Raw genomic sequence first — 25,683 nt, 5'->3', positions numbered from 1 at the left:
CCCTTCACATTTTTTGAGCCCCTTCACAATTAAATGATCTGGGGGCGCCTGGGTGACTCAGTCGGTTAGGCATCTGACTCTTGATTTTGGCTCGGGTCACGGTCTCAGGGTCATGGGATCAAGCTCTGTATCAGGCTCCACGCTGAGTGCAGGGTCTGCTTAAGATTCTCTCTCCCTCTGCCCCTCCCCCCCCCAATAAATACACAAACAAATAAGTGGCTGATGTGTGGCAGTGGGTCCCACACGACAGGCAGGAGCTGCACTCTAAAGCTAAACAGGACAAGGATGAGCCTTTCCACCTTCAGCCCTTTATATCCTCACCTGCACATAGCTCTGCCCCTCCCCCAGTCAGAGGGGGAGCACCTGTCTCTCTGAGGAGAGAAATGCTGATCTGAGACCCTCTGGTGCTCACTCCCACACGGGCTAACGCTGCTCTCCCACTGACCTTGCCGTGGCCCTGGGCTCTATCTGAATTGATTGCTGTCTTATCCCTGCCAGCCCAGTAACTTTAACACTCATATTTAACTTTAAACTCTCTTCCTTCTCCTCAAAGGTCCTTCTGTCCCCTTTATGTAAAAAGGCTCCAACCTGTATGGCCGGCTGCCAGAGCATTTTACTCTCCCCTTTTGGAGAGAGGGAAAGCTTTTTGGAGGGGTGGGCTTAGCTCCAAGACCTGAACCTAGTACCTGACCTGCTGACAGCAGCTGCGGGCTGCAGGATTTCCGTCCGGCTGGAGGCTGAATATTCTGAGGGGCCCCCGAGGACGCGGGCATCGCCTACCAGGTTGGCCTCCTGGCATGTAACTGTATGTGTTGGGTGCAGGATGCGCGGGTGACAGCCTGGCAGACCACCCTCCAGATCACTCTGGTCTGGACTCCTCTTCTGACCTCTTCTCCCCAGTTAGAGGCAAGGTCAGACGAAAGGATTTCGTGGTGGGGCCCTCAAATGAATAGACAAGGAGAGCATGAGAGCCGTTAGTTTCTGAAGCTGCCGGATCCGTGTCACTTGGCTTGAGAGCGGTGTGTTGGCAGGACGGGGGTGTATCTGAAATTACTTCTCTACATGGAAGTTTGCAGGCTGCTGGGGCCTCCTAGGGAGGAACGGGCCCCTCCTGAGTCCATCCGCTCAGCCCAGGCCTCAGTGATCGGTTTGGCTCAGGCATCAACTGTCACCTAAACCCTTGTGCTAGAATGAGTCCCTCTTGCCCTCGCAGATGCCAGATCCTCACGGCCGCTCTAATTGTTTTTGTCTGTCTTTGAATCTTTATTCCAGAGATCCAGTTGTCAGTGGTATCCAGGGAGCCCTCCTCTTCCTCCTCCTTCTCCTGCCGCCTCTCTACCATCGCAGTTGCTGGTTGTTGCTAAGGTGGCCTCCATGGTAACATGCACATCCTGTTTACACCTCTATCTGGGCAAGTTGGTCTAAGCTAGGAACCTACCTACCCTGGACAAGCACTTCCATCACTACCTGGGGACAACAATCATCGTGACACGCGGTCTGGCTTCCACTCAGTTCCCCCATCCTCTTCCTCCTCTCGCTGCCAAGCTTCACACACAAAAAAGGATCTGGGCTAGAGGCTGCTCCTCCAAAGCCTATTGCACAGGATCTAGTCCATCTATTTCCTAACTGGGCTCCCAGAGAAGCAAGAAGTAAGAAGAAGTGAGGCAGAAAGGCAGGCGTCCCCAGTCAGTTAAAGGGAAACTCCGCATTTTCTCTGGTCGAGGGGCTTGGTAACAGCAGACAAAATGACGAACCCAACAGAACATGCCTTGCCGGCCAACTCGATGGTCGAGAGCCATGAAGGGGACTTTGGCTGCACAGTAATGGACCTGAGGAAGCTCATGGAGCTGCGTTCCTCTGATGGAATCGACCAGATCAATGTCCACTATGGAGGTGTAATGAATCTCTGCAGTAGACTGAAAACCGACCCTGTGGAAGGTAAAGGCCGGACCAGGGGCGGGGAACCAGAGCAAGGTGGCTAGTGTTCAAAACTGTTGCTTCCCTAGCTCCTGGAGAACGCAGTGGGAGACCTCCCTGGTATATCTATGTCTTTTGAGAAAAATGTGGTCTCTGAAGCACTGAAAGGGGGTGAGGCCATGGAGAGCCATTTCATTCCTGGAGATGGTGTTCTCCGAAGATCATGCTTTCTTCCTTTTTCTGTTATCAATGTGCAGAAAGGAGACAGTTTACCTCTGTTTTACAAATGTTTATGTTAGAGATGCTTTTATCAGCAAACAGTCAAGTCTCTGATTCAGGATCGGTCTCTGCTTACAAAAGAATTTAAGATACAGTTCTGCTCCACACTGATCTTACAGTGTAACTGGGGAGAAGGGGCACCAAAAAAAATGAATGAGTCCATCTACCCAATGTGGCACTTCTCTATCGTGGACAGTTAGAAATAGGGTGCAAAATCATTGGGTATATAGAAGTACCTACCAAAGCTTTGGATTATTCACTTTGTTTCATGTCAGGGAGTTATTGATGACTTTCAAACCCGCCTGGTGCTGTGGATTTGGATCGAGCAGAATGTTGGTGCGAATTTCTATTTCATGTTCCCTCTGTACCCTGCGACTTCTCCTCTGCAGAGCTGAGGGTGTGACAGGGATACAGAGGGTTTTCTGTTCCTTTTCAGCTACGTTCAGGTGCTGGGGACCCCAGGGTGGATATGGCAGGCACAGTCCCTCCTTCCCTAGAGCTGACAAGAGGATACACAGGAACTAAGGCAATTTCAGAAATATTGTCACAGTGTTGTGATGGGGAAGAGCTGGGTGTGATGGAAGCAGCCAGGACAGGGACCTAAGCTGAAGGGACTGCAGGGGAGGGGAAGGGGCTTAGAAGGTGAATAGGGACTCCTGTACATCTGATTGTCTGGGACGGCTCTGTCCTGACCACGCTCTGTGGTAATTGCTACCACTCACTGAATGTTCCTGATGTAAGATACAAGTATGTGTGCCTCACAACCTTACTGAGCAGCTGCTAGGTTTGGGGAGCTGAGATTCTTTGGGGGAGGGAAAAGCAGGAAGGGAAAAAGTCTGTTTTAAGACCACCCAGCCCGAATTACGACTCTGGTTCATTAACTGCAGGATTTAGGGTACTATTTCCTGCCGCCCTAAGATCTCTTGCATTCCTGTTCCCAAGCCTTGGGTCAGTGGCGTGTTCTACTGTGCACTGTCCATTTTTCTACAAGCTGGGACATGCAGGGATGGGCTCTTCCTCCATGTGGTAGATTGAAATTTCCAGTAGCATTTTCAATCTGGAAAAAAATTGAACACATAGCCCCAGTGATAAACAATAAATGCTTACCCTCAGCACTACTGTATTACTATTAGTACTTCCAATGCTAGTATTATTTACATAATAAGATAGCCAAGAAATTGAAGTGGATGAAGTAATATAAAAAGTTCTGGTATTTCTCCCACACTCTGGCAGATGGATGCGCCCTACTCAGAGACCACTGCTTTAGAGAATTCTAGTGTTGGAGGGGAGTAAAGAACCAAGCGAGCGAATATGGGATGGGAGGGATGGGAGAGGAAAATGGCAACTGGCTTCTTTGACGTTTTCTTCCCTGTCTTAGAGCGTATAGTGTGTTTCAAAATATCTTCATTCAGGAGTACGTCAATTTCAGAATAGAAGCAGAGCCAAGCTTCTTCTCTTTCCTCCAGCCCTCCGCCCTGTGGCCATCACCTTGAACTCTTGCCCCAACTCTACTAAAGATGCCAAATAAATGATCCTAAAAACAGTGTATGTGGGCCTGGCTGCAGAGGCCAACAGTCTGGGCTACTCTGCCCATCACGCTTGGGGCGGATCTATTAGCACTACTTTAAGATGTGAGAGAGATTCAAGCCAGAAGAATATCTTGGCGGGAAGGGAGAGGGTGGAGGTGGGCAGACCAGCTCAAACAGCCAGAAAGCAGCTACGCTGTGATGTGAGCAGTTGAGGCAAGTCCAGGTAGCTTCATAAAAGAAATACTTAGTACTTTATAGAGGGGTGGGAAAGGCTTCCTACCAAACCCACAAGAAGCAACATCAACAGCTGGAAGGAGGAGGGTAGATGATGGAGAAAGAGGAGAGTGAAAGTGCCCTCCCTCTGTTCCTCCTCCCCCTGCAGGGAATTCCACGTTGCATCCTGGGAGTTCCCTGTCTGATATGAGTTATGTGCCCAGGGCTGAATGAGGCCAACAGCGTGTGACAGCTCTGGGCCTTCTCTTCCCTCTCCTCCCAGCCCAACCCCGGGCTCTGCGAAATCCAGTCCGCCCCTCCTTGCCCAGAGCAGGGCTTCTGGCGTTGCTGGCATAGTGCTGCCAGGCAGGGGCCAGAGAAGTCTTGATGGGGATCGGGGATATGTCTTCCTGCCAGGAGCCCTTTGTGCTGCAATCCTTTGGGAGCTCAGCAGAAACTCTTGCGAGTTCTGTGTTGTTTTGAACTTTCTTACTGCCTTGCATCGAACATCAGCTAGGGCTGGGGAGAAGGATAGCACTCCCTCCTTGGCTGAGGCAGATGTTGCGTCTACCCTTGGAAGTAGGGCTTTCGCTCCTTTTATTTAGCTCCGAGGTGTGAGCACCGGAGAGCGTGACACTGGAGGGGTGCACACGCAGGCCGTGTGGGAGCAGGTGGCCGGCAGAAGGCTGCGGAGGGCAGACGAGGGAGCTTGCTTTCTCCGCTCCAGCTTCAGAGGCGGCAGAAAGGGCACAGAGCGGAGGGCCAGACAAAGGGAGACATGCTGCCTTCCTGAACCGAGAATGAAGTAGCGGCCATTCTTCCCGAAGTCCAGCATCCTCTTGCAATGACCCCAGGGAGATGGCTTTACCTCTAGGGGCTGGAAGTCCAGCAGACTGAGAGCACATCTCCGAGCTGTGGGTGTGGTAAGCTGGAGATGCTGATGTAAGGAAACTGCTCTGCCTCCTCAAGAAGTGGAATTTGGTTAAAGCCTGTGGTCCCTGTGCCGATTTTAAGCTCCTCCTCCCCTTCGCCCCCAATCCAAGGTGTTTACGGTAGGACCTGAAAGGCATTCTTCCTTTCTTTGGACTTGAAAGGTATTCCGATGTCTGTTCTCATATACCAAAGTGGACTGCCTTCGAATCAACCCAGAGAAACCTCTCCCTTGCATTATCTGTGTGGGAGAAGATTCTGCTGTCTCTTTGGCAAGGTATCATAACTCAGACAGCTAGGAAGTCCCTCATGATGTCTAACCTCGCCCCACCCTTTCTGGGGCTGAGCTGGTTCTCATAGGGGTGCCTCTGCCGACAGTCCTTGGCGTCCCAGGGAGGCGGGCGGCCGTGGCCCTTCCCTGCTGGAGCCAGGCCACTGAGGGCTGGGTGCAGGCTCTCCTCCCAAGCCCTGGTTCCCTGCACAGGCTGTCAGCACACACAAATTTTCCACGGCTGCCGCTCCATCTCCAGCCAGCCTGGGCAGGGGCCATGTAACTCCCCAGCATGGGGTGGGAACGATGACTTCACAGCCTGACATTCTTGTCGCCTCTCCCAGCTCATGTGTTCAGTCTGGTGCTTAGGGCCAAAAGTACTCCTGATTTGGGTGGGGCTTTCTCACTCATGTTCTTGGGGACAAAGATTCCTCTCTCTTTTTTTTTAATGTATTTCTAAGGGAAATCCTTTTCCTGCGTTTCCAGCATTCTCTCCCTGCCAAGTGTTCCTTCCCGTCTCCGGGAAGCTGTGTGAGTATTTGCGAAGCAACTGCGGAGATCAGGGACTAATACCCTCTCCTTGGCCAGACGAGTCCTTCTGTGATATCACAGCTGCAGAGAGCAGGGCCTGAGAGGCTCTGGGGGCAGGAAGAATGGAATGGAAAGCCCAAAATTGGGGATTGGCTGAGCTCCCAGTCCCGCATGGCTTTCCCGTGCCCCCTAACCACAGGTCCAGAGAGGATTCCCAAGGCTACTAGGCTCACAGCCCCCACCGGCCCCTCCCTGCCCCAGGGCACGCTGGGAACTGGGACAGCCACTTGCCCGTCTTAAGGCAGCCACTGCAAGAGCTGAGGGTCGCTTAAGGTGGAGCAGACAGATGAGAGAAAATGGCAAAAGGGAAGTAAGTGTGTGACTCTGAGAGCATCTAGGCCGGAGCAAGGCCTGACCTTTTTTGCTTTCCTTAATGGGTCTTGTTTGGCTTGCTTGGGTCCGAAAAGGCCATCCTGGACCTTTTATTGAGCACCAGATCCATAGGCTGGACTCTGACGGGCCTGGTGTCACCATCTCTGAGGACAGGAAAAAGGTAGGACGAATTTAGCCCAGGTGCGAACAGTGGGAACAGGGTTGATTGGCTTCGAGGCGCAGACAGAAGCGGCACGTGGGCTGCCCTGCCCTGAAGGAAGCAGGGTGACCGACCATCCTGTTGGCCTGGGACCCGGGGAGGTTACGGTTTCGGGCGGGGGGGGGAGGGGAGGAGCCTCAGTGCCCAAACCCGGGAAGTCCCAGGCACACCGAGACCGGTTAGTCACCCTACAGTGAAGCCTCAGTGGAGTGCGGCCAATGCCACACCCCGGCCCCCTCGGGTGTAGCCTGGTGTCCCGGTGCTTCCCGGGGAGTGGTGTCGCCTCAGCCGCAGACTAGCCGGGTGGTTACCTAACCTCTCCGGGCCTTAGTCTGCCCCGATGAAGGTTCACAGTAGCTGCTACATAGGGTTTGGCGGTGTCTGAATGAGAAGACACGAGTGTTCTTGCTGAAGCATCTGGCACATAGTAATCGCTTAAATGTTAGCAACCTGATTTATTACTCATTCATTCAGTTCATTCAGCACATTTGTATGCGTACGATGTGCCAGGCCCTGCTGTAGACCTAAGGAACAAAGACAGAAGTCCTGCCCTTGTGGAGGGCGATAGACAAACATCTTAAGTAAATACATCATATAATGTGTTAGGGAGAAGGCCTGTGGAGGGGACCAATGACACAGGACAAGGGGATCGAGAGTCCTGGAGCAGAGAAGCCACCTTATTAAATAGGATGGTCAGGGTCGGCCTCACTGAGAAGGTGATGTGTGTGCAGAGACCCCAAGGACGAAGGAGAATAAGCCCGAGCCAGTGAGGAGCAAGCTGAGCCAAGGGAAGAGCTCGTGCAGGGCCCTGAAATAGAAGCTTATCTAACGTGTTCAGGGAATGGCAGGAAGGCTCGCTGGGCTGGAGCTCAGCGAACAAGGAGCAAACAGTAGGAGTTAAGGGGTGGGAGGGCGGGGGGCTCTTAGGGGGCCTTACAGACCATCATAAAGGCTTCGGGGCCCAGTTTCACTCCCAGTAAAAGCCAGCAGAGGATTCTGAGTCGGTGAGTGGCAGGAGTGGGGTTTGAAAAAGATCATTCTGGCTACTGTGTTGGGAGGAGACTGGGCACAGGACAGCAAGGGTGGGAGCAAGGTTACCAGTTAGAGGACGGTTGTCATCACCCGGGCGAGAGAGAATGCCAGCTCAGACCAGGACGGTGGCAGTGGGAAGTGAGACGTGAGTGGACCTTGGGTATTCTTTGAAGATAAAGCTGCCAGGATATGCTGGCTGAATGGAGTGAGAGACGAAGCGAGGGTGGTCACGGGGTATTAATCTGAGACCAGGGAGGGCAGGATGACCTCAGAAGGGGGCTTTTAGTCAGACCTCTGTCGTCGCTGCTCTTGTTTTGGCCTCCGTTGGGCTTGTGGGATGTCCCTTAAGATGATCTCTATTATCTGCTGTCTGCTTTGCCCTCATAGTCATCTACCCACCTTGTTGCGGGGGGCAGGGGGGGATGGCATCTCCTTGCTGCTTCCTTGAGAAACATCCCAGGAGATGAACAAATGATCAGAACTCCTATTTCCCGCAGGCCAACCTGGCCTCCAGGACAGCAACCCCAAACTGGCACAGCCTCGCGCTCTCAGGTCCTCGGGGAGAAGGACCCAGCCCGGAACCCCCGGCTCCTCTGCCTCTGCCCGCCCGGGGGTCAAGATGCCCTTTCCCAGGCCCTTGCTCTCCCTTCCCACGGGGAACCTGATTTCCCAGAGCGCTGAAGACAGGGGGCCTCTGGGAAGCAGCCCAGTTTGCTTCCAGTTCTTTGGCCAAACCCCCTCCCCCGCAGAGCTTGGCTGTGCCACTCAGCCAGAGGCCAGGGTGGTGCATCTGGGCACCAGGAGGCAGGAGGCCCTGGATAAGAACATCAGCCCCGCTCCCCTGCCTGGCTTCCTGTTCTCCCTTTTCGAAGCACTGGCCGGCCAAAGGGGTCTCCCTTCTTCGACTCTGTAAGTGCGGTTGCAGGTTCACCCTTCCACACTTTCTTTCCCTCCATGCCGGGTCCTCCATCTACCCTCCCAGACAGGTGAGGGTCTTGAGGACCTCCCCTGATGGTTTTGTTTTTTGGGTGGAGAAAGGGAGGCCGTCTCAGACCCTACAAGCAATACCCCCTTGGGGACCCATTTTCCCCATTTTCAAAGTCTTTTTCTGTCCAAATGTCTTCCTTCCTTAGGTCTGACCCAAATCTCTCCCTTTGCCGTGTAAGGTACCACCCTCGGGTCCTGTTGAGTGGAGATGGAGAGTAGAGGTGTGCCCGCACACCACGCCCCGGGCCCCTCCAGTGGAAGAGCCTTCACACGGACCCAAGTGTGAAGAAGTCCTCTGGCCGTAACTGGATCTCCTACTTGGGCAGAACAGGAAGCAGGGGGGTCTTTATTTAAAGGTGTCTTTGGACCACCTTCTCCCATCATTTCTCCCCCTTGTTTTTCTTACCTGCTCCTCCCCCTCGTATCGCCTTTTCAGGTCTGTCTGGGAACCCTGCAGACCTGGAGAAACGTAAGCAAGTGTTTGGACAGAACTTCATCCCCCCCAAAAAGCCCAAGACCTTCTTAGAACTAGTGTGGGAAGCCCTTCAAGATGTCACACTCATCATCCTGGAGATCGCAGCCATCATCTCCCTCGTCCTGTCCTTCTATCGCCCCCCTGGGGAAGAAAATAAACGTGAGTGTCTAGGACAGCCTGGTGTGACTCTGATCCATGTTCTTTCCACCCCCACCAAAAAGCACTAGTATTCGTGGGTGACAGGTTTGTAGCTTAAAAGTTTACCCCACTCTCCAGGGTGGGTTCTCTAAAGAAAACCAACAAGTAGCTAGCCAGCCATTCTTCAGCCCATCCTGATTCCAGGGTCTTCTTCCCCTTCTTCCACCAAATCCTTATGCAAGATATCAGAAGTCCCCTACCCTCACCCATCCACGAAAACCTGCTTCTCAAAGTGCCCACCATCAATTATCTGGCATTATGGGAAATAGCAGTGACCTAGAGCCCGGAGCAGGGGGCCTGGCCTTGTTGGGAATCATAAGTTCTATACATAGGACTGGCCAGTAATTTGCACTGACATGATTTGTGCTACATACTCATTAACTTCTTTTGGGCTAACATAAATACTTATATTGGTGATGACACGATGCCCAACGCAGCTGTCCTCCAGTATCCTCAGAGGATAGCTCCCCTGCCCAAGGGTTGTATTTTCTGTGATTCTCTTTCCCTGACTTTCCATCCGGGGGGGCTGTGGAAGCACTCCTCCCATTTTTAGTGTTCACCAATGCCCCCAGGTGACCCTTACATTCTGTCCTTTCCCTGGGCTAGAGTGTGGTCTACCTGTAAGTAGCCCAGAAGATGAAGGAGAGGCGGAAGCCGGCTGGATTGAGGGGGCAGCCATCCTATTCTCCGTGATCATCGTGGTGCTGGTGACTGCCTTCAACGATTGGAGCAAGGAGAAGCAATTCCGGGGGCTGCAGAACCGCATTGAAAAGGAACAGAAGTTCTCCGTGATCCGAAATGGCCACATCATCCAGCTGCCCGTGGCTGAGATCGTGGTGGGTGACATCGCCCAAATCAAATACGGTGAGAGCTGGTGCTTCTTGTACCTATGTCGTCCTCCCTATCTGAGGGCTGGGTCCTTTGGCACAGGGGGCTGGGAATCAGTGAGGACCCAGAAAGATAAGACCCCAAATGGCGTTAGCTTCTAGGTTAGTTGAAAGAGGTTGTTGAGAAGGATTCAAAGAAAGAAGAAAGTCTCCCCGAAGAATGTCACACCTGTACCCTGTGTATCTCAGGGTTAAAAATACATAATGTTGAGGCCATGGGAAGGCGTTTTGGGATCATTGTTTGAATTTATAAGGAGTCTTGTCGTCAGAGATGAAGGCGTCTTTCAGAGGTTCTCCAGGTACCCCCTGGGCCATTGCCCTATAGGTAGGGCCCGTGGGAGCAGCCCTGAGATGGGGTTGGATGGTTCCCACCCTCTGACAAGCTCTTCCCTACCCTCTTTCCCTGTTGTCCCTTCCCCTCTGCACACTAGGTGACCTGCTGCCTGCAGATGGGATCCTGATCCAGGGGAATGATCTCAAGATTGACGAGAGCTCTCTGACTGGGGAATCAGACCATGTCAAGAAGTCCTTGGAAAGAGACCCAATGCTGCTCTCAGGTATGGCGTCTGGCTGCTCCAGGCCTTGCCCTCTATTCTGACCCTGCCCCATCTCCTTTCACTGGGCTCTTTTGGGACAGGAGCATATTAGTGGGCTGAGTACAAGGTTATCAGTCAACCGAAAAGAGGTTCTCTATGAAGCAAGTGCTGTAGGGGCCTTGATAGGGCTCTGCTGGTTAGCGGTGGGAGTGGGGGAAGGAGCTTTACCCTAAAGCAGTTAGACACATTTTTCTCCTTACCCCCCAATTTGTCGGTCTATTTTAAATGGGCCCAGCTCTTGACCTTTTCCTGCTATCTGCTGAGTGTATCATTATCCACGGGGGAGGAAGGAAGAGGGACTGTTTTTTTCTAAGTTTGTGTTCCACACCAAAGCATGGCTAGGTATAAAAAACAGCACTCCTTCCATCTTTTCCTTTCTCATATAGGGACCCATGTCATGGAAGGTTCTGGCCGGATGGTAGTAACTGCCGTGGGTATCAACTCCCAGACTGGAATCATCTTTACCCTTTTGGGAGCCAGTGAGGGAGAAGAGGAGGAGAAGAAGAAAAAAGGTAAAGGGCATTTGGGATGAGATTGTGTCCCCTCTCATCCCCATGGACAGACTAGGAAGCAAGGGACCAGGTCTGGATGGAATGCCTGGTGGGAAGAATCTGCTGGATGAAGAATGCAGATATCCAAACTTCTTGCGGAGATAAAGATGTTGAGCCTGGCTCCCCAGGGTGCTCTGATGAAAACCAAATCAGGTCGCCTTTGAGCCTCGACTCCTGTGTCTGTTTGTGAGTTATAAAGGCGTGAGATGTAAAGCTTGCCCCAGATGAGCTGGCCAGGTGCTGTGGCCCCAGCAGCCCTCTGTGTAGTCCCCCACGGCTCAAACATGAGGGAGTAAAAGTGAACCATCCAGGCGGAGGGAAGACTCCTGAAAGCCTGGGCTGTCAGTGGAAGAGACATGGCTAGGAGAGTGGGAACACAGAGGTAATGTCTACCCCCAGAGTTAGCCCCGTCTTTGCCATTCACTTGCTCCTAAAGGAAGGACCAACAAGGAAGGAAGGTGAACAAGAAAAAAATACTAAAGAGAGATCGACACCTTACCCTCAGCATTCCTTCTTTCCTTGGAGAAGAGAAGGATTTCTGTCACTTGGCTGGAGGACCATCTCAGGCTGTTTCGTGGACGGCAGTTTATCAGGAAACAAAACCCATTCCCTTGGGAACTAGACTAGGTTTTTGCAGCTACCTGCAGATGAGTAAGGAGGGACCCGGCCACAGAGACACCTTTCAGAGCCTTTGCCTTCAGGCAGAACTGGTTCCAACCTCTCACTTTCTAACCCCTACCCCACATTTGCAAGTGATGGGACTCAGCTGAGAGCAGCCTCCCAGCAGCCTCTGTGCTCTGGAAGAAAGCAGCCCAGGTGTGGCTGTGCGCTCACCTGCGGGAGAGGTCTGGTCCACATCCCGGGGAGTCCTGAGGCCCCGAGTAAGCACGGATGTGAGCAGAGACGTGAACTTCCTTTACATCCCCTTCCCTGCCACTCCACCCCTTTTTGCTGTGGCCCTTTTGGGCTCTGAGCAGGACCAACAGATTGGATACCTGATCTCTTAATAGTCACCTTGGGTCTCCACCCCACTTTTTTCTTTCTTGTTCAAACAGGTAAAAAACAAGGAGTCCCTGAAAATCGCAACAAAGGTAACCTCTTCACCCACTCATTTACCATCTCTACCTGCCCACACTCAATCCAGACCTTTCCAGGCCATCTGCCTTCTCCCTTTTCCTCTCCATAAATCTGTTATCTGCTGCTGGGGCCCCCCAATGCCTCATCCTGAGGAAGGTGCAGAGATTTGGGGGTGGTCTCCAGGTCCCGAGCCCCATCTAAGACGGGACAACAGCACCCCCTGCTGTTGTCTCACGGACCCTCCCATCAAGGTTTCTCTTGGGGAGCACGTGGGATTGATCTGCTCTTCCCCGGGGCGCTGAACTCCCTGCTTCACCGCCCTAGGCCCACGGTCATCCGTTTCTGGGCTAGAAGACTTCAGGGTCCCCACGGTGGAGGGAGTCGGGGTGGGCAGTCCCTGCACCCTCCTCTTGCTAGCTTCCTCATCGGTGTCCTCTTCTAGTCTGGATTCCTTCTCTGCTAGTCTTCTTGGGGTGCTTGGACAGAGCCCGTTCTCTGTACCTCTCCCCACTTCCTTCTTTGTTCTCGCCGTCTGTCTTCTTCCTCCCGATCTGGTGTGTGTTTCTTTTTTGGTGACTGTGTTTACATCCCGTCTCTGTCTTTTTTGTGAGTCTGACAACAGAGACAGTATCTCAGGAAGGGCATCCTAAGCAAAAAGGCCAAGGTCCACAGGGGTGAAGCTGGGGGTGCGGGGTGGGAACCGGTGAGAATGGCTCTCTTGAGACAGCTACTGGAGATTTTTTTTCCTTTGTACCCAAGTCATAGTAGTCTTTAGGAATAAAGTCATCACATCGGAGAAGCAGGGCTCCACAGAAATAATTCTTTAATTTTAGGTCTCTTTAACTCTTCTTTGGAAAGCAAAATGGATTTATATGTCTGTCTTTATCCCTCTTATTCCAGAGGGTCCCTCCTACCGGTTTCTTCCCTCTCCCCCAAAAGACTTAACCCTCCCCACTCTGTACCTCCCCACCTTCGTCAGGGGAGAAAGGGCATTTCCTTCCCCAGTTATTCAACTGATATAAGAAGGAGCTGGAAAATACCCTGTTTGGGGGGTCTGTGTTTCTTCCCTGACAGTCTATAGGGAGAAAGAGATGAACCTTTTAATAGAGCAGACTAGGACCCTCATGCTCTGGAAACATCTACCAGCCTTCCCCATCAGTCAGCCCCTTTCTGCACTAAAGATTCACTATTTTAAGCACTGAATTCCAGGAAGGATGGTTGTTGGTAATAGCACTTAGTGGCATGACTAATCCTCTTGCTGGAATAAACCTGGCTTGGGGCTCTGAGGTGGTGCCAGGAAGCTGCCACTGAAGAGGAAATCCATACCCTAAAAGCACTCCCGTTTCATCTCCCGTTGTCAGAATATCATTCTAAAGGCCCTAGCAGAGGGTGGAAGGCATGCTCCTTGCCTGGCATGGGGTGAGAGTGGCCAGAGCTGACGCTGGGGGCCCAAGGTGGATTCCAGGAAGGAGACAGAAGAGTTTTGGTTCCCACGTGCTTGCTCCTCGGTGCTACCACCTCTCGCACTCACCTGTCCTATTTGTGTGCATACCCTAGCAAAGACTCAGGACGGAGTGGCCCTGGAAATCCAGCCACTCAACAGCCAGGAGGGGATCGACAATGAGGAAAAGGAGAAAAAGGCAGCCAAGCTGCCCAAAAAGGAGAAGTCGGTGCTGCAGGGCAAGCTGACGCGCTTGGCTGTTCAGATTGGGAAAGCCGGTGAGTAGGGCAGCGCCTCCTTGGTATCAGGGCTACTCTGGATCCTCGCCACTCTGGCTGTCTTCCTTCTGTCCCAGCCGGGCCGGCAGAAAGAAGCCGAACCTTCCCAGGGGCTCATGCAGCCGAGCTGGCTGCGCCCCTCTCTCTGCCCCCCTCTGGCCACTCCCTGGGCCTTTTCGGAGAGAAGTGTGCCCCTGTGTGCGAGGGTTAAAGACCCCACGCTCGGTCTCTTCCCTCCCAACAGAAGGGAAATAAAGGACTTCTGTCACAGGGGGGAGATTTACGTTAGCAAGAAGGAGGACGTGGACAACCACTCACCTGTTTCATGTGTTGGCTAGTAAATTCCTTCAGGAAGAGAGCCCCTAGCACAGGACTAGCAGCTGGCCTGGCAGAGCGCGATAAATGCAAAATAAGGACTAGAAGACACGGGAAGACCGTGATTTAGAGGGGCTCTTTCCAGAGGAGGGGTCACTCTTGTGTATCTTGAGAGGAAGTGGCTTCTCCAGCCCCTGCCTCTACATTCTCTCTCCACCTTCTGGTGGGGCGGGGCGGGGCGGGGGGTTTGGAGGAAGAAACTAAAGGAAGATTGCCCCTTCGGCGGACACACCTCTCAAGGGACCACCTTGTACCACTGCTTCATTTGCTCCTGACCCTGCCCTTCTGTGGACCACAATCCGTCTAGTCCGGTACATTCTGCGGGGACAGTTCACCTGAGATCTTATTAAAGCGCAGATTCTGATTCAGGAGGTCCGGGGGCGGGGCCTGAGAGTCTGCGTTTCTAACAAGCCCCCAGGTGGTGCCAATGCCGCTGATCCGCTAACCACGCGTTGAGTGGCAGGAATCTATGCAGGGCACTACCATGGCCACTAACCATGCTGTTTCCCCTTAAATGAATTACAATTAAGTACGGGTAAACATTCAGTTCCTCCATCACATCAGCCTTGTTTCGGTTGGTCAATAACCACACGTAGCTAGCGGCTACCTTATTGGATAGTGCAAACGGGGGATGTTTGAAACATCACGGAGAGTTCAACTGGACAGCATTCGTCCAGCATGTTCATTCAGTTCTGGTCCCCAACTGATGGTGACCACCGTGAAATCTCTTGCATATCAAATGTACATGGAGGACATGGATTACAGGTGTGGAATCAAGTTACTGATTCCACACAGGTGTGAAACATTAAACAGACCCCACCCAACCCCTCCTATGGTCCTCTGAACCCCTGCCTTGTTCTTTAGGGAGTACAGGCTTACCTGATGGCTGGCCACTAGTCTCCTCTCTTGTTTCAGTTTATGTTTCAAGCTGGGCCAGTAGGCGGTGAGGCAAGTCTGGTGCTTTGTACCACCCTGGGAGGGAGTGCTTCCTTGAATTTTGGACCCTAGGCACCTTGTTTGCCTCACCTTAGCCCTGACCCTGCTGAAGCAAAATTCAGAAGAATATGCTTTTATTGATATAATCACCTCTAGCCTTGCCCTGATCCTCTTGCATCATTAGGCCCTCAGGAAAAGCAAAGACCCACACTTACTATGGTTGGAAGCAAAGCTCTTCCCAGATATTGAGCCACAGATCGGTACAGTGTGCCCAGATACTGATCCCCTCCGCCTGCAGGGTGGCCAGGCAGTCCCCAGGGTGGTTGGAACCCCTAAGCCAGTTGCTTTCTGACCTCAAAAAAAATTCTTCCATTCACATCAGCGTGTCAGACGACCAACCTGTCCCAGCTTGCTTGGGACTCTCTTGATTTTACCACTGAGAGTCTCACATCCCAGGAATCTGCTCAGTCTCAGGCAAGCCAGAATAGTTGGTCCCCCAACCTGTGTGCCATTTACAAAAAACCCTCTGTGGGGAGGTGGGTGTAGGGATGGGTGAAATAGGTGATGGGGATTAAAGATGACACTTACCATGATGAAAATAAATAAATAAGATTAAAATTTTTTTAAATCATAATTGTTTCTTGATCTTCTTTAAAAAAACTCTTTGTGCCTCAATTTCCTCATGAAAGGGGATGATAATACTAACTATGTCACAGGGGTTTTGTGAGGATTAAATGAGTTAGTGTTTGTGAAATGCTTGCCCGGCCTATATAGTAAGCACTATAGAAATATTTGCTTATTATAAACATATAAATTAGTGTCATATTCTGTCTATGCCATGTCAAGAGAAAGGTCAAGAAGCACCGTTCTAAAGGTTAGCCATGTGGGTGACGGGCTAACACCATAGGGGCATCGCTGTAAACAAGTCGGGTGAATTACCCGACGTTCCTCAGCTGCTAGGGGAGAAGCCCAAATTGATAAGTTCCTAGGAAATAGGCAAATACAGTCACTACATTATGAATTGTAGAAAGAGGGTAGGTCTGAGTTAGATTCATAAAATGCTGTTTTAGAAAACTAAACCAATTCCTTATTTATGAATGAGGAAACAGGCCCGGAGAGAGACAACAACTAGTCCAAAGCCACGAGTCGAGTCAGTGCCGTGCTGAGACTAGAACTGTGTCTGTGGATGACAAAACCAGCGTCTTTTCCCCTACCCGACAATGTACACGCAGCCGAGAACGGATAGGGGATTTGGGTGTGACTCCCCAGAGACAGTGGATTTAAACCTCGGTAGCAAAGGCTCCACCTCATGCCAGCCCCCTTCTGGCTAGGGCCCCCGGGGACACCCTCGAGCCTGGGCTCTGGTGCCTTGTTTCCGGGACAGGCCTCATCATGTCTGCCATCACGGTTCTCATCCTGATCCTGTACTTTGTGATCGACAACTTCGTGATACAACGCAAACCATGGCTATCGGAGTGCACTCCCATCTACATCCAGTACTTCGTCAAGTTCTTCATCATCGGCATCACCGTACTGGTGGTGGCCGTGCCAGAGGGGCTGCCACTGGCCGTCACCATCTCGCTGGCCTACTCTGTGAAGGTAAGACTGCAACGGGGCCGCCTCTTCTTTGGGGGCAGAGGTGGGAGGGGAGGGTGCCGGAGCCTCCACTGAAGGGATGGGCCGTCCTATCTCCGCAAACCCCGGGGGGGCGCCTCGAAGAGCAGAAGCCTCTGGCACCGCTCGGAGACGAAAGGACCATCTTGATCGGCTGCATCCAGGTTGAGGTAACCCAGGAGCATCTGAAGAAGATTCATAAAAATTGTCTCCTGCATTGTTGTGCAGACAAGAGCATGAGACGTGGAGACACGTTGGCTAAAAAATGGCCTTTGACCTGTATTTGGCAGAGCTCCGTCGGTCTCCCCTCAAGTCTGTCCTCATCTCCTTTGTAGAAAATGATGAAAGACAATAACTTGGTGCGTCACCTGGATGCTTGTGAGACCATGGGCAATGCCACGGCCATCTGCTCTGATAAGACCGGCACATTGACCATGAACCGCATGACTGTCGTACAGGCTTACATCGGAGACACTCATTACCATCAGATCCCAAGCCCCGATGCCCTCGTGCCCAAGGTCCTGGACATTATTGTCAATGGCATTTCTATCAACAGTGCCTATACCTCCAAGATTCTGGTAAGCTCTTTCTTTGCCTGGACACTTAGAGTGGGTGGTTGGAGGGGACCATTAATTTTCTTTGGACAGAGGAATTTTCTCTTGTTTCTTCTGCCTGAGTTGCCACCCCACATTCCCGCTCCCTACTCCTCAATGAACATGTTTGCAGTGACGAGGGATTGATTCATGGGAGTAGAGTTGGGGGTGGGAGGCAGGTAGAAATCCAGGTGTCTGAAATGCCCACCAATCACCGTATCATGACAGTATCTCTAGGAGAGATGGGTTTGTCAGGGGTAAATTACATACTTGCTGGAAACTAAGAGAGGGAGTTCAAATGAGACCCACCCAGAGTGAGAGACCAGCACCACCCCTAGGGCAGACTAGAACATCGCGAAGCCCAGGATGGCTCGGGGACCACAGTTACCACTGACCGCTGTCTGCTTGCCCTTGGAAAAAAGACAAATGCGGTCTCGCCGCATGGGCTCCGGGCACGTACAGGAACGTTTCATCGGGGAGTTCTTTCCTTCCTAAGTTCTCTCCCTAGTCAGGGCATGTTACTCAACAGCATATCCAATTTTTCCCTCAGCCTCCGGAGAAGGAGGGAGGCCTCCCGCGGCAGGTGGGCAACAAGACCGAGTGTGCCCTTCTGGGCTTTGTCACTGACCTGAAGCAGGATTACCACGCCGTGCGCAGCGAGGTGCCCGAGGAGAAGCTCTACAAGGTGTACACCTTCAACTCCGTACGCAAGTCCATGAGCACGGTCATCGAGAAGCCCAGCGGGGGTTTCCGCATGTACAGCAAGGGCGCCTCCGAGATCATCTTGCGCAAGTGAGCACCCCTGCCCCCACTTTTCCTTCCCTTCCAGATCCTCCCCGCTGGAAGGTCTGGGTGACACGCGAGCCCCCCTTCCAGGTGGTGACACCATCACTAATAGCTGAGCACTTACTCAGGCCGAGGCTTATTTTCGAGTGCCTCGAGTGTCCCCTTCTGCTTAATCTTCACAACCCAGTGCAATAGATGCTGTTATCATCCCTGTTTTACAGATGAGAAAGCAGAGGTACGGGAAGTAAAGTAACTTGCTCAGGGTGAAACAGCTAAGAGTGGCGCAGCCAGGACTCAGACCTCAACAATCCAAGCTTTCATCTTCTCCTGTGAAACCCAAGGAGTACCCACGGGTTACTAGGAGTAGATGGGTCCATGCGCACTGGTGGGCCTAGAACATGTTGTGAGTTCGGTTCTAGAACTGCCGCAACGAAACGAGGCAAATGAGTCTTTTTGGTTCCCCAGTGCATACAAAACTCATAGTCACACTAGATTGTAGTCTGTTAAGTGTGCAATAGCCTTTTGTATAAAAAAACAACGTACATACCTTACTTTAGAAATACTTTATTGCTAAAAAATGCTCACCACCATCTGAGCTTTAGCGATCATCATCTTTTCGCTGGTGGAGGGTCTTGCCTCCGTGCTGCTGGCTGATCGGGGCGGTGGGTGCTGAAGGACCAGGCGGCTGTGGCAGGTTCTCAAAATAAGACAATGACGTGTGTGGCATTGATTGACTCTGTCTGTGAACGATTTCTCTGTAGCACGAGATGCTGTTTGATAGCATTTTATCCGCAGTAAAACTTCTTTCAAAATTGGAGTCATTTCCCCTCAAACCTTGCTGCTGCTTTATCAACTAAGTTTATGCACGATTCTAAATCCTCTCTTGTCATTTCAACGGTCTCCACAACATCTTCATCAAGAGTAGATTCCATCTCAAGAAACCATTTTCTTTGCTCATCTGCAAGAAGCAACACCTCATCTGTTCGAGTTTGATCATGAGATTGCAGCCATTCAGTCCCATCTTCAGGCTCCGCTGCTAATTCTAGTTATCTCGCTGTTTCCCCCACATCTGCACTGTCTCCCCTGAACTCTTGAACCGTGAGGGTCAAAGTCATCCATGAGTGTTGGAATCAACTTCTTCCAAACTGCTGTTAGTGTTGATATTTTGGCCTAAATCACGAACGTTCTTTATGGCATTTAGGCTGGTGAATCCTTTCCAGAAGGTTTTCAATTTACTTTGCCCAGATCCATCAGAGGAATCTCTATCTCTGGCAGCTGTAGCCTTACAAAATGTGTTTCTTAAATAATAAGTCTTGAAAGTTGAAATTACTCCTTAGTGCACGGACTGCAGAATGGATGTCGTGTTAGCAGGCATGAAAACAACATTGATCTCGTTGGGCATCTCCATCAGAGCTCCTGGATGACCAGGTGCATTGTCAGGGAGCGGTCCTATTTTGAAAAGAATCTTTTTCTGAGTAGTAGCTCTCAACGGTGGGCTTAAAAATATTCCATAAACCATGTTATAAACAGATGTGCTGGCATCCAAGCTTTGTTGTTCCATTTATAGAGCACAGACAGAGTGGATTCAGCATCATTCTAAAGGGCCCTGGGATTTTCAGAATAGTAAATGAGCACTGGCTTCAATTTAAAGTCACCGGCTACGTGCGCTCCTAACAAGCAAGTCAGCCTGTCCTGTGGGACTTTGAAGCCAGGCACTGACTTCTCTTTAGATGTGAGAATCCTAGATGCCATCTTCCAGTATGAGGCTGTTATATCTACATTGACAATCTGTTGTTTAGTGTAGCCACCTTCATGAATGATCTTAGCTAGACCTTCTGGATCACTTGCTGTAGCTTCTGCATCAGCACTTGCTGCTTCAGCTTGCACTTTTGTGTCCTAGAGATGGCTTCTTTCCTTAAGCCTCATGACCCAACCTCTCCAACCTCTGCTGCTTCAGACTTCTTCTGCAGCTTCTTCACCTCTCCCAGCCTTCATAGAATTGTGGAGAGTTAGGGCCTGGCTCTGGATTAGGCTTTGGCCTGAAGGGAATGTTGTGGCTGGTTTCATCTTCTATCCAAACCACTCAGACTTGCTCCAGATCAGCAATAAGGCTGTTTTGGTTTCATGGGAGCAGCGTTTTTCATTTCCTTCGAGAACTTTTCCTTTGCGTTCACAGCTTGGCTATTGGGCACAAAAGGCCTAGCTTTCAGCCTCTCTCAGCTTTTGACTTGCCTTCCTCACCAAGCTCAATCATTTCTAGCTTTTGATTTAAAGTGAGACGCATGCGACTCTTCCGTTCACTTGAGCACTTAGAGGCTACTGTAGGGGTATCCATGGCCTAATTTCAATAGTGTTGTCTCTCAGGAGAGAGGGAGGCCCGGGGAGAGGAAGAGAGAAGGGGAAAGAGCCGGGCAGTGGAAAAGTCAGAACACACGCAACATTATCAATTAAGTTTGCCACCTAAATGCACGTGACTGTTGATGTCCCCAAACCATTACAATGGTAGCATCAAAGATCACTGATCACAGATCACCGTAACAAATAAAATAATGATGAAAAAGTTTAAAATATTGCAAAACTTACCAAAAAGTGGCACAGAGACATGAAGTGAGCAAATGCTGTTAGAAAATTGGTGCCGGGTGCCTGGGTGGCTCAGATGGTTAAGCGTCTGCCTTCGGCTCAGGTCATGATCCCAGGGTCCTGGGATCGAGTCCCACATCGGGCTCCCTGCTTCTTGGGAGCCTGCTTCTCCCTCTGCCTCTCTCTCTCTCTCTCTCTGTCTCTCATGAATAAATAAATAAAATCTTTAAAAAAAAAAAAAAAGAAAATTGGTGCCAACAGACTTGCTCGCTGCAGGGTGGCCACAAACCTTCAATGTGCAAAAAAAAAGAAAACAAAAACAGTATCTGCCAAGTGCAGTAAAGCAGAGTGCAATGAAACGAAGTATACCTGTACCTAAAATGCCGGGCACATAGCAAGTACTAGAGATGCTAGCTGTATGTCCCCTTTTCCTTCTCATGCTCAGTTCTGATTACAGGAAGTTGCATAACTTCATCAAGTGGCTAGACTGTTCACGGGTCATTAAAGCGGACCTGTGTAGGTCCAGGGCCAGTAGCTGAACTAACTGGCATCTCTGTTTGGCTCTAGCCACCGTCTTTCAATCAGCGCATACCTGTGGAGCAGGCCCTATGCACCAAGTACCATGCTAGTACCTGGAAGTAAAAGTGTCTCTCCACCTTTGAGAAGGTCAGAAGAGCAGGTGATCCATCCACAAATGACCCTTGGTGTCACATTCACAGATGAGTAGATGAATAGGACCAGATGACATGGGAGAGTCACATCCTCCGCTTACCTAGACCTTATCCACCTCCAGACCACCTCACTCCAGCCAAAAGGGACTCAGCGGGACAATGGATAGATTTCTGGCCTTGGTACAGTTGTCTGTAGGAGTAATGCGGAGGCGCCAGAATGTCTTCAAATGAGTGTAGAGACATACTGGGTGGGAAGGGGGTGCCGCCTCCTGATTGTGTGCCTCCCCAGGTGTAACCGAATCCTGGACAAGAAAGGGGAAGTGATGCCATTCAAGAATAAGGACCGAGACGAGATGGTCCGCACTGTCATCGAGCCCATGGCCTCCGAGGGCCTCCGAACCCTCTGCATAGCTTACCGGGATTTCAACGATGGAGAGCCCACGTGGGACAATGAGGGCGAAATCCTCACTGAACTCACGTGTATCGCAGTGGTGGGCATTGAGGACCCCGTGCGCCCGGAGGTGAGGCTTTGGCTTTGGCCGAAGGGTAAGAAAATATGAAGGGAAGCCTTCCAACAGCCTCTGGCCCACGAGCAAGGCAAGCGCGACGTAATGGGAAGCCAGCCCAGAGTCACGGGACCTGGGGGAACTCGTGCCATTTCTAGCTGTGACCCCAGGCAAGTTACTTACAGGGATAGATGTTTCTGTGCCTCCTGCTTTACAAAACTGCTGTAGAGTGCTGAGCTGGTAGAAGCTGGCATTCTGACGGTTATTGCTGTCGGAGGGGTGAGAGGCATAGGTTTTATCGAGCTTATGATCTGGTGCCTAAGAACAGTCAGGAGGCGGAGTGAACCAGAACACCAGCTTTGCCTCCAGCCCCCTTCTTTCAATCAGTACATTCTTGCCAAGCGCCCGCAGAACAGCTGAACCGTATTCCAAACACTAAGGCATTGAAAAAGTCTCTGCTTATAAGAAGTTCAGACAGATGGACTATGAGTTGGTCAAGGCCCGAGGGCATGGGAAACTATAAAGAATTGACTGGTTGGAGTACGGGCCAGGGAGGTGGAGAATGGTAAAAACTTCTCCTAGAAAGAAAGACAGTGGCCAAAGCCCAAAGTTGCCCTGCTAAGGAGTCTAGACTGTAGGGAGAGGAAGCTTTCACTCCTGGCTCCTGAAGCAGATTTCCTCTTCAACTCATGGTACAGGAAGGCAAATTCAAGGGCAGTATTATGGGTAGGACAGAAGTGAGGTGGCACCAGACAATAAACAATGACTAGACGTGGCCTGTCCCCATGGTGCTGCTCCTAGAGTGCCTCTCTCCTGTCCACAGTGAAGGGGCCCCGGACAGGGGCAGCTCAGCAGGCCTCACCGCCCCCACCTCCTCCTTACTCTCCACAGGTACCCGAAGCTATTGCCAAATGCAAGCGAGCTGGGATTACTGTCAGAATGGTGACAGGTGACAACATCAACACAGCCCGGGCCATCGCCACCAAATGTGGTATTATGACACCTGGGGATGACTTCTTGTGCTTAGAAGGCAAAGAATTCAACCGACTTATCCGCAACGAGAAGGGAGAGGTGGGTCCCAGCCGGGAAGACCCAAGGCCTCATTTGGCACCTGGTTGTGGGGGGTCGGGGGGGGGCAGCTCTCACATCTGGGACACGCATCTGGGACACGGGAGAGAGTGGCTGGGTTTTGGTGTTCTTGTTTGTTTGTTTGTTTGTCTTGAAGATCTAATTGGCTTTATTAAATGGTTTCATGAATTGGGCAGCATCCCATATAGCAAGTAGGGGGAGCTGTGAGGAGTTGGACTGCAGGTGCGTGGTTTTTAAACTAAAATCTATTCAGAGCGAACCTTCTACCGGGACTGCTCAGGTGGGAAAACTGGGGGTTTTCTTTCTTCTCTTTATCCTCTGTCATAAGCTGTCTTTTGAGACAGTGTCACTGACTTCTTACATCTTCCTGATTGCGTTCGGTCATGGGATGCTTTCGTACTGATTCCCCTCCACCTCACCCTCCTGTGTCACCGCCCTGTGACTAGTGGTGGGTGGCACGGATCTGCAAGAGGATGTGGTCTGGGTGTGGAGCAGACCAGAGCTTTCTGGTCTGCACAGAAACCAAACTGGAGACTTCAGAAGCACCTTAGCCAACAGTGGGCCCTGGCCCACCTCCTGTCAAGGGTCCAAGAAATAGGGCATTGGCACCCCAGTAGGGAACTGGGAGGGAAGTGAAGAAACGCAGGGCCTGAACGGTCACCATCAATAAATCTGCCCCTGGGGACTGAGCTGGCTGTTTCGTCTCCCCTGGAGGCCGTGGTAACACCCACCATGGGCTGTGGCAGGCCAGCTCTCCCAGAATCTCAGAGCGCAGGGAGATGTAAACTTCACCCACATGGCTGTTCTGAGCTTGACTGACCCAGTGTGGTCTGGTGTTGGCAGGTAGAGCAAGAGAAACTAGACAAGATCTGGCCGAAGCTTCGAGTCCTGGCGCGATCATCCCCCACGGACAAGCACACATTGGTAAAAGGTGAGCTCGGCTCCTGACTGGGTGCCTGGGGCAGATGATGGCAGGCTGGGCAACAAGACAGAAAACAAGAACCACTGGCCAAAGCAACTCTTATTGTCTTGAATAGGAAGGTCCCAGGAGAGCTGTCCAGCTCATGGCGGGGCGGGGAGGGGGCAGACAATTTAGCAAACATCTACAAAGAAGACCCGTAATAAAGTTGTCTTTAAACATCGTATCTTGTTTGCCAATATTACTGTGTACTAGTCAGAGCGGGTTAAATTATTCCCATTTTGCCAATGAGGAAGTTTGAGGCTGAGAAGACAAAGAACTTACCCAGATTGTCCCGCTGGTGAGCGGAAGTGGTACAGTTCAACCCCCAGGTCTCTGTCTTCAAATCACCTGGTGCTTTCTCCAGCACATACTGGCCACCTTCGGGCCCCTGCTAGGCTACCTGACGAGGACAGACTCAGAGCTCCGAGCGCCACCAGGAAACAATTGACAGCCTTTGGGTGATCCTATAGAGCCTCCAGCATCGGGAAGAAAGGAAAGAACAAAGTAGAAAGGGAGGTGGTCCACACACTCACACTCACACACACACACACGCTTCTGTGGCACCAGCCTGGACTCCAAAGAAAGGGCATCCAGGTTCCATGTATGTGTGTGTAGATGAGTGCACACGTGCATGTGTGTACCTGCTGGTGTCCCGCTCTGACACCCTGATCTCCTGTCCTCTCCTTGGCCAGAAGCAGCCAGCCTCCTGGCAAGTGTAATTTTCCGCTTTCACTCTTCCCTCCAGTCGTTTGCTTCCTGCTCCCGCTCACGTAGCACACAGCCTCGTTGGCCAAGATAGGATGGAATGATGGCTGGGTTTCACCCGCTGGCTGTGGGACCCTGCAAGGCCTTTCCCCTCTCTGGGTTTCAGTTTTCTCATCTGTAAGGTGATAGGAGTTGCTCAGAGCATGGATCTCTCTGGATCCCCTCCAGGCCTCTGATTGTATCATGCCTGCGGCTTTGGGCTGCCTGTTACTGGACCCTTGGCTTCTCCCCCTTCAAGGTGCTGTGCCTGCTGGTGCGGGAGGCTGAGACCCTGCTCCCCCACCACCACCAGGGGGCAGGAGAGCACCGTCCGCCAGGTGCCCAGTCCACCAACCTCAGCCCCGTGGGGCCTGGTCTTACCCCTTCTTGTGGTTGTTTTCAGCTAGTAGCTGGACTTCGATGTATAAATGGCCTGTGTTTCTTGCCTGCTGCCAGGGTGAAGGCTGGACAAGGCACTCCTCCAGCCCTGCCTCTGACTTTCAGACAGCTGAACAGAACAAGGCAGACCAGTGGCAGCTCCTCAGAAGCTGACAGATCTGTCGGCGCTCAGAAGGGGGGGTTACACTTTCAACATGCTATAAAGTGAGCTTGTCACCCACAAAAAAAGAAAAGAACAGGAAGGGAGATGGTAGCAGGGACCAGGGAAGAAGAGCCACAAAGGGCCTCGGTGGGGAGCAGAGGGCTTCCACCCGGCCTGAGGTGGTGCATGTGGACTCACCGGCTTGTACTGTTTTCCCAGGCATCATCGACAGCACTGTTGGGGAGCAGCGACAGGTGGTGGCTGTCACTGGTGATGGCACAAATGATGGGCCTGCTCTGAAGAAAGCAGACGTTGGTTTTGCCATGGTAAGCAGCTCGGCGCGCTGTCCCTGCCTGCAAGCTGCCTTCTCCACCCAGAAGCCAGGACGGGCCTCTTGCAGCCTGCCGCTTCCACTACCTTTACCCCCTCCCTGTGCTCTTTTCTCTGACACCATCTCGCCTGCTGACCTGGCTGGTAAAAGTCTGTGTAATGGGAGACCCATC

The 25,683-nt window shown here is 51.7% G+C and overlaps 1 protein-coding gene across 7 annotated transcripts in view; it reads left to right on the top strand.

Annotated features, from left to right (window-relative positions):
• Window positions 1–1,701: 1,701 nt before the first annotated feature.
• Window positions 1,702–25,683, top strand: part of ATP2B4 (ATPase plasma membrane Ca2+ transporting 4) — a 46,615-nt gene continuing 22,633 nt past the window's right edge. For 5 of the 7 annotated variants that reach the window (XM_021686529.2, XM_044915912.1, XM_021686531.2 and 2 more), the window contains exons 1-14: window positions 1,702–1,938; window positions 8,718–8,915; window positions 9,561–9,818; window positions 10,273–10,398; window positions 10,824–10,949; window positions 12,044–12,079; window positions 13,623–13,784; window positions 16,480–16,694; window positions 17,045–17,287; window positions 17,853–18,094; window positions 21,629–21,860; window positions 22,737–22,916; window positions 23,778–23,865; window positions 25,400–25,506. In XM_021686529.2, the coding sequence (XP_021542204.1) occupies window positions 1,746–1,938; window positions 8,718–8,915; window positions 9,561–9,818; window positions 10,273–10,398; window positions 10,824–10,949; window positions 12,044–12,079; window positions 13,623–13,784; window positions 16,480–16,694; window positions 17,045–17,287; window positions 17,853–18,094; window positions 21,629–21,860; window positions 22,737–22,916; window positions 23,778–23,865; window positions 25,400–25,506 (2,406 nt within the window). In that variant the 5' untranslated portion in view covers window positions 1,702–1,745. The remainder of the gene's footprint in view (window positions 1,939–8,717; window positions 8,916–9,560; window positions 9,819–10,272; window positions 10,399–10,823; window positions 10,950–12,043; window positions 12,080–13,622; window positions 13,785–16,479; window positions 16,695–17,044; window positions 17,288–17,852; window positions 18,095–21,628; window positions 21,861–22,736; window positions 22,917–23,777; window positions 23,866–25,399; window positions 25,507–25,683) is intronic. The other 2 variants (XM_044915913.1, XM_044915915.1) reach the window with 1 other exon arrangement.

Source organism: Neomonachus schauinslandi, chromosome 6 (assembly GCF_002201575.2).
Source record: "Neomonachus schauinslandi chromosome 6, ASM220157v2, whole genome shotgun sequence".
NCBI lineage: Eukaryota > Metazoa > Chordata > Mammalia > Carnivora > Phocidae > Neomonachus > Neomonachus schauinslandi.
The sequence above is the reverse complement of the archived record's forward strand: the minus strand, read 5'-3'. Positions and strand labels throughout refer to the sequence as shown.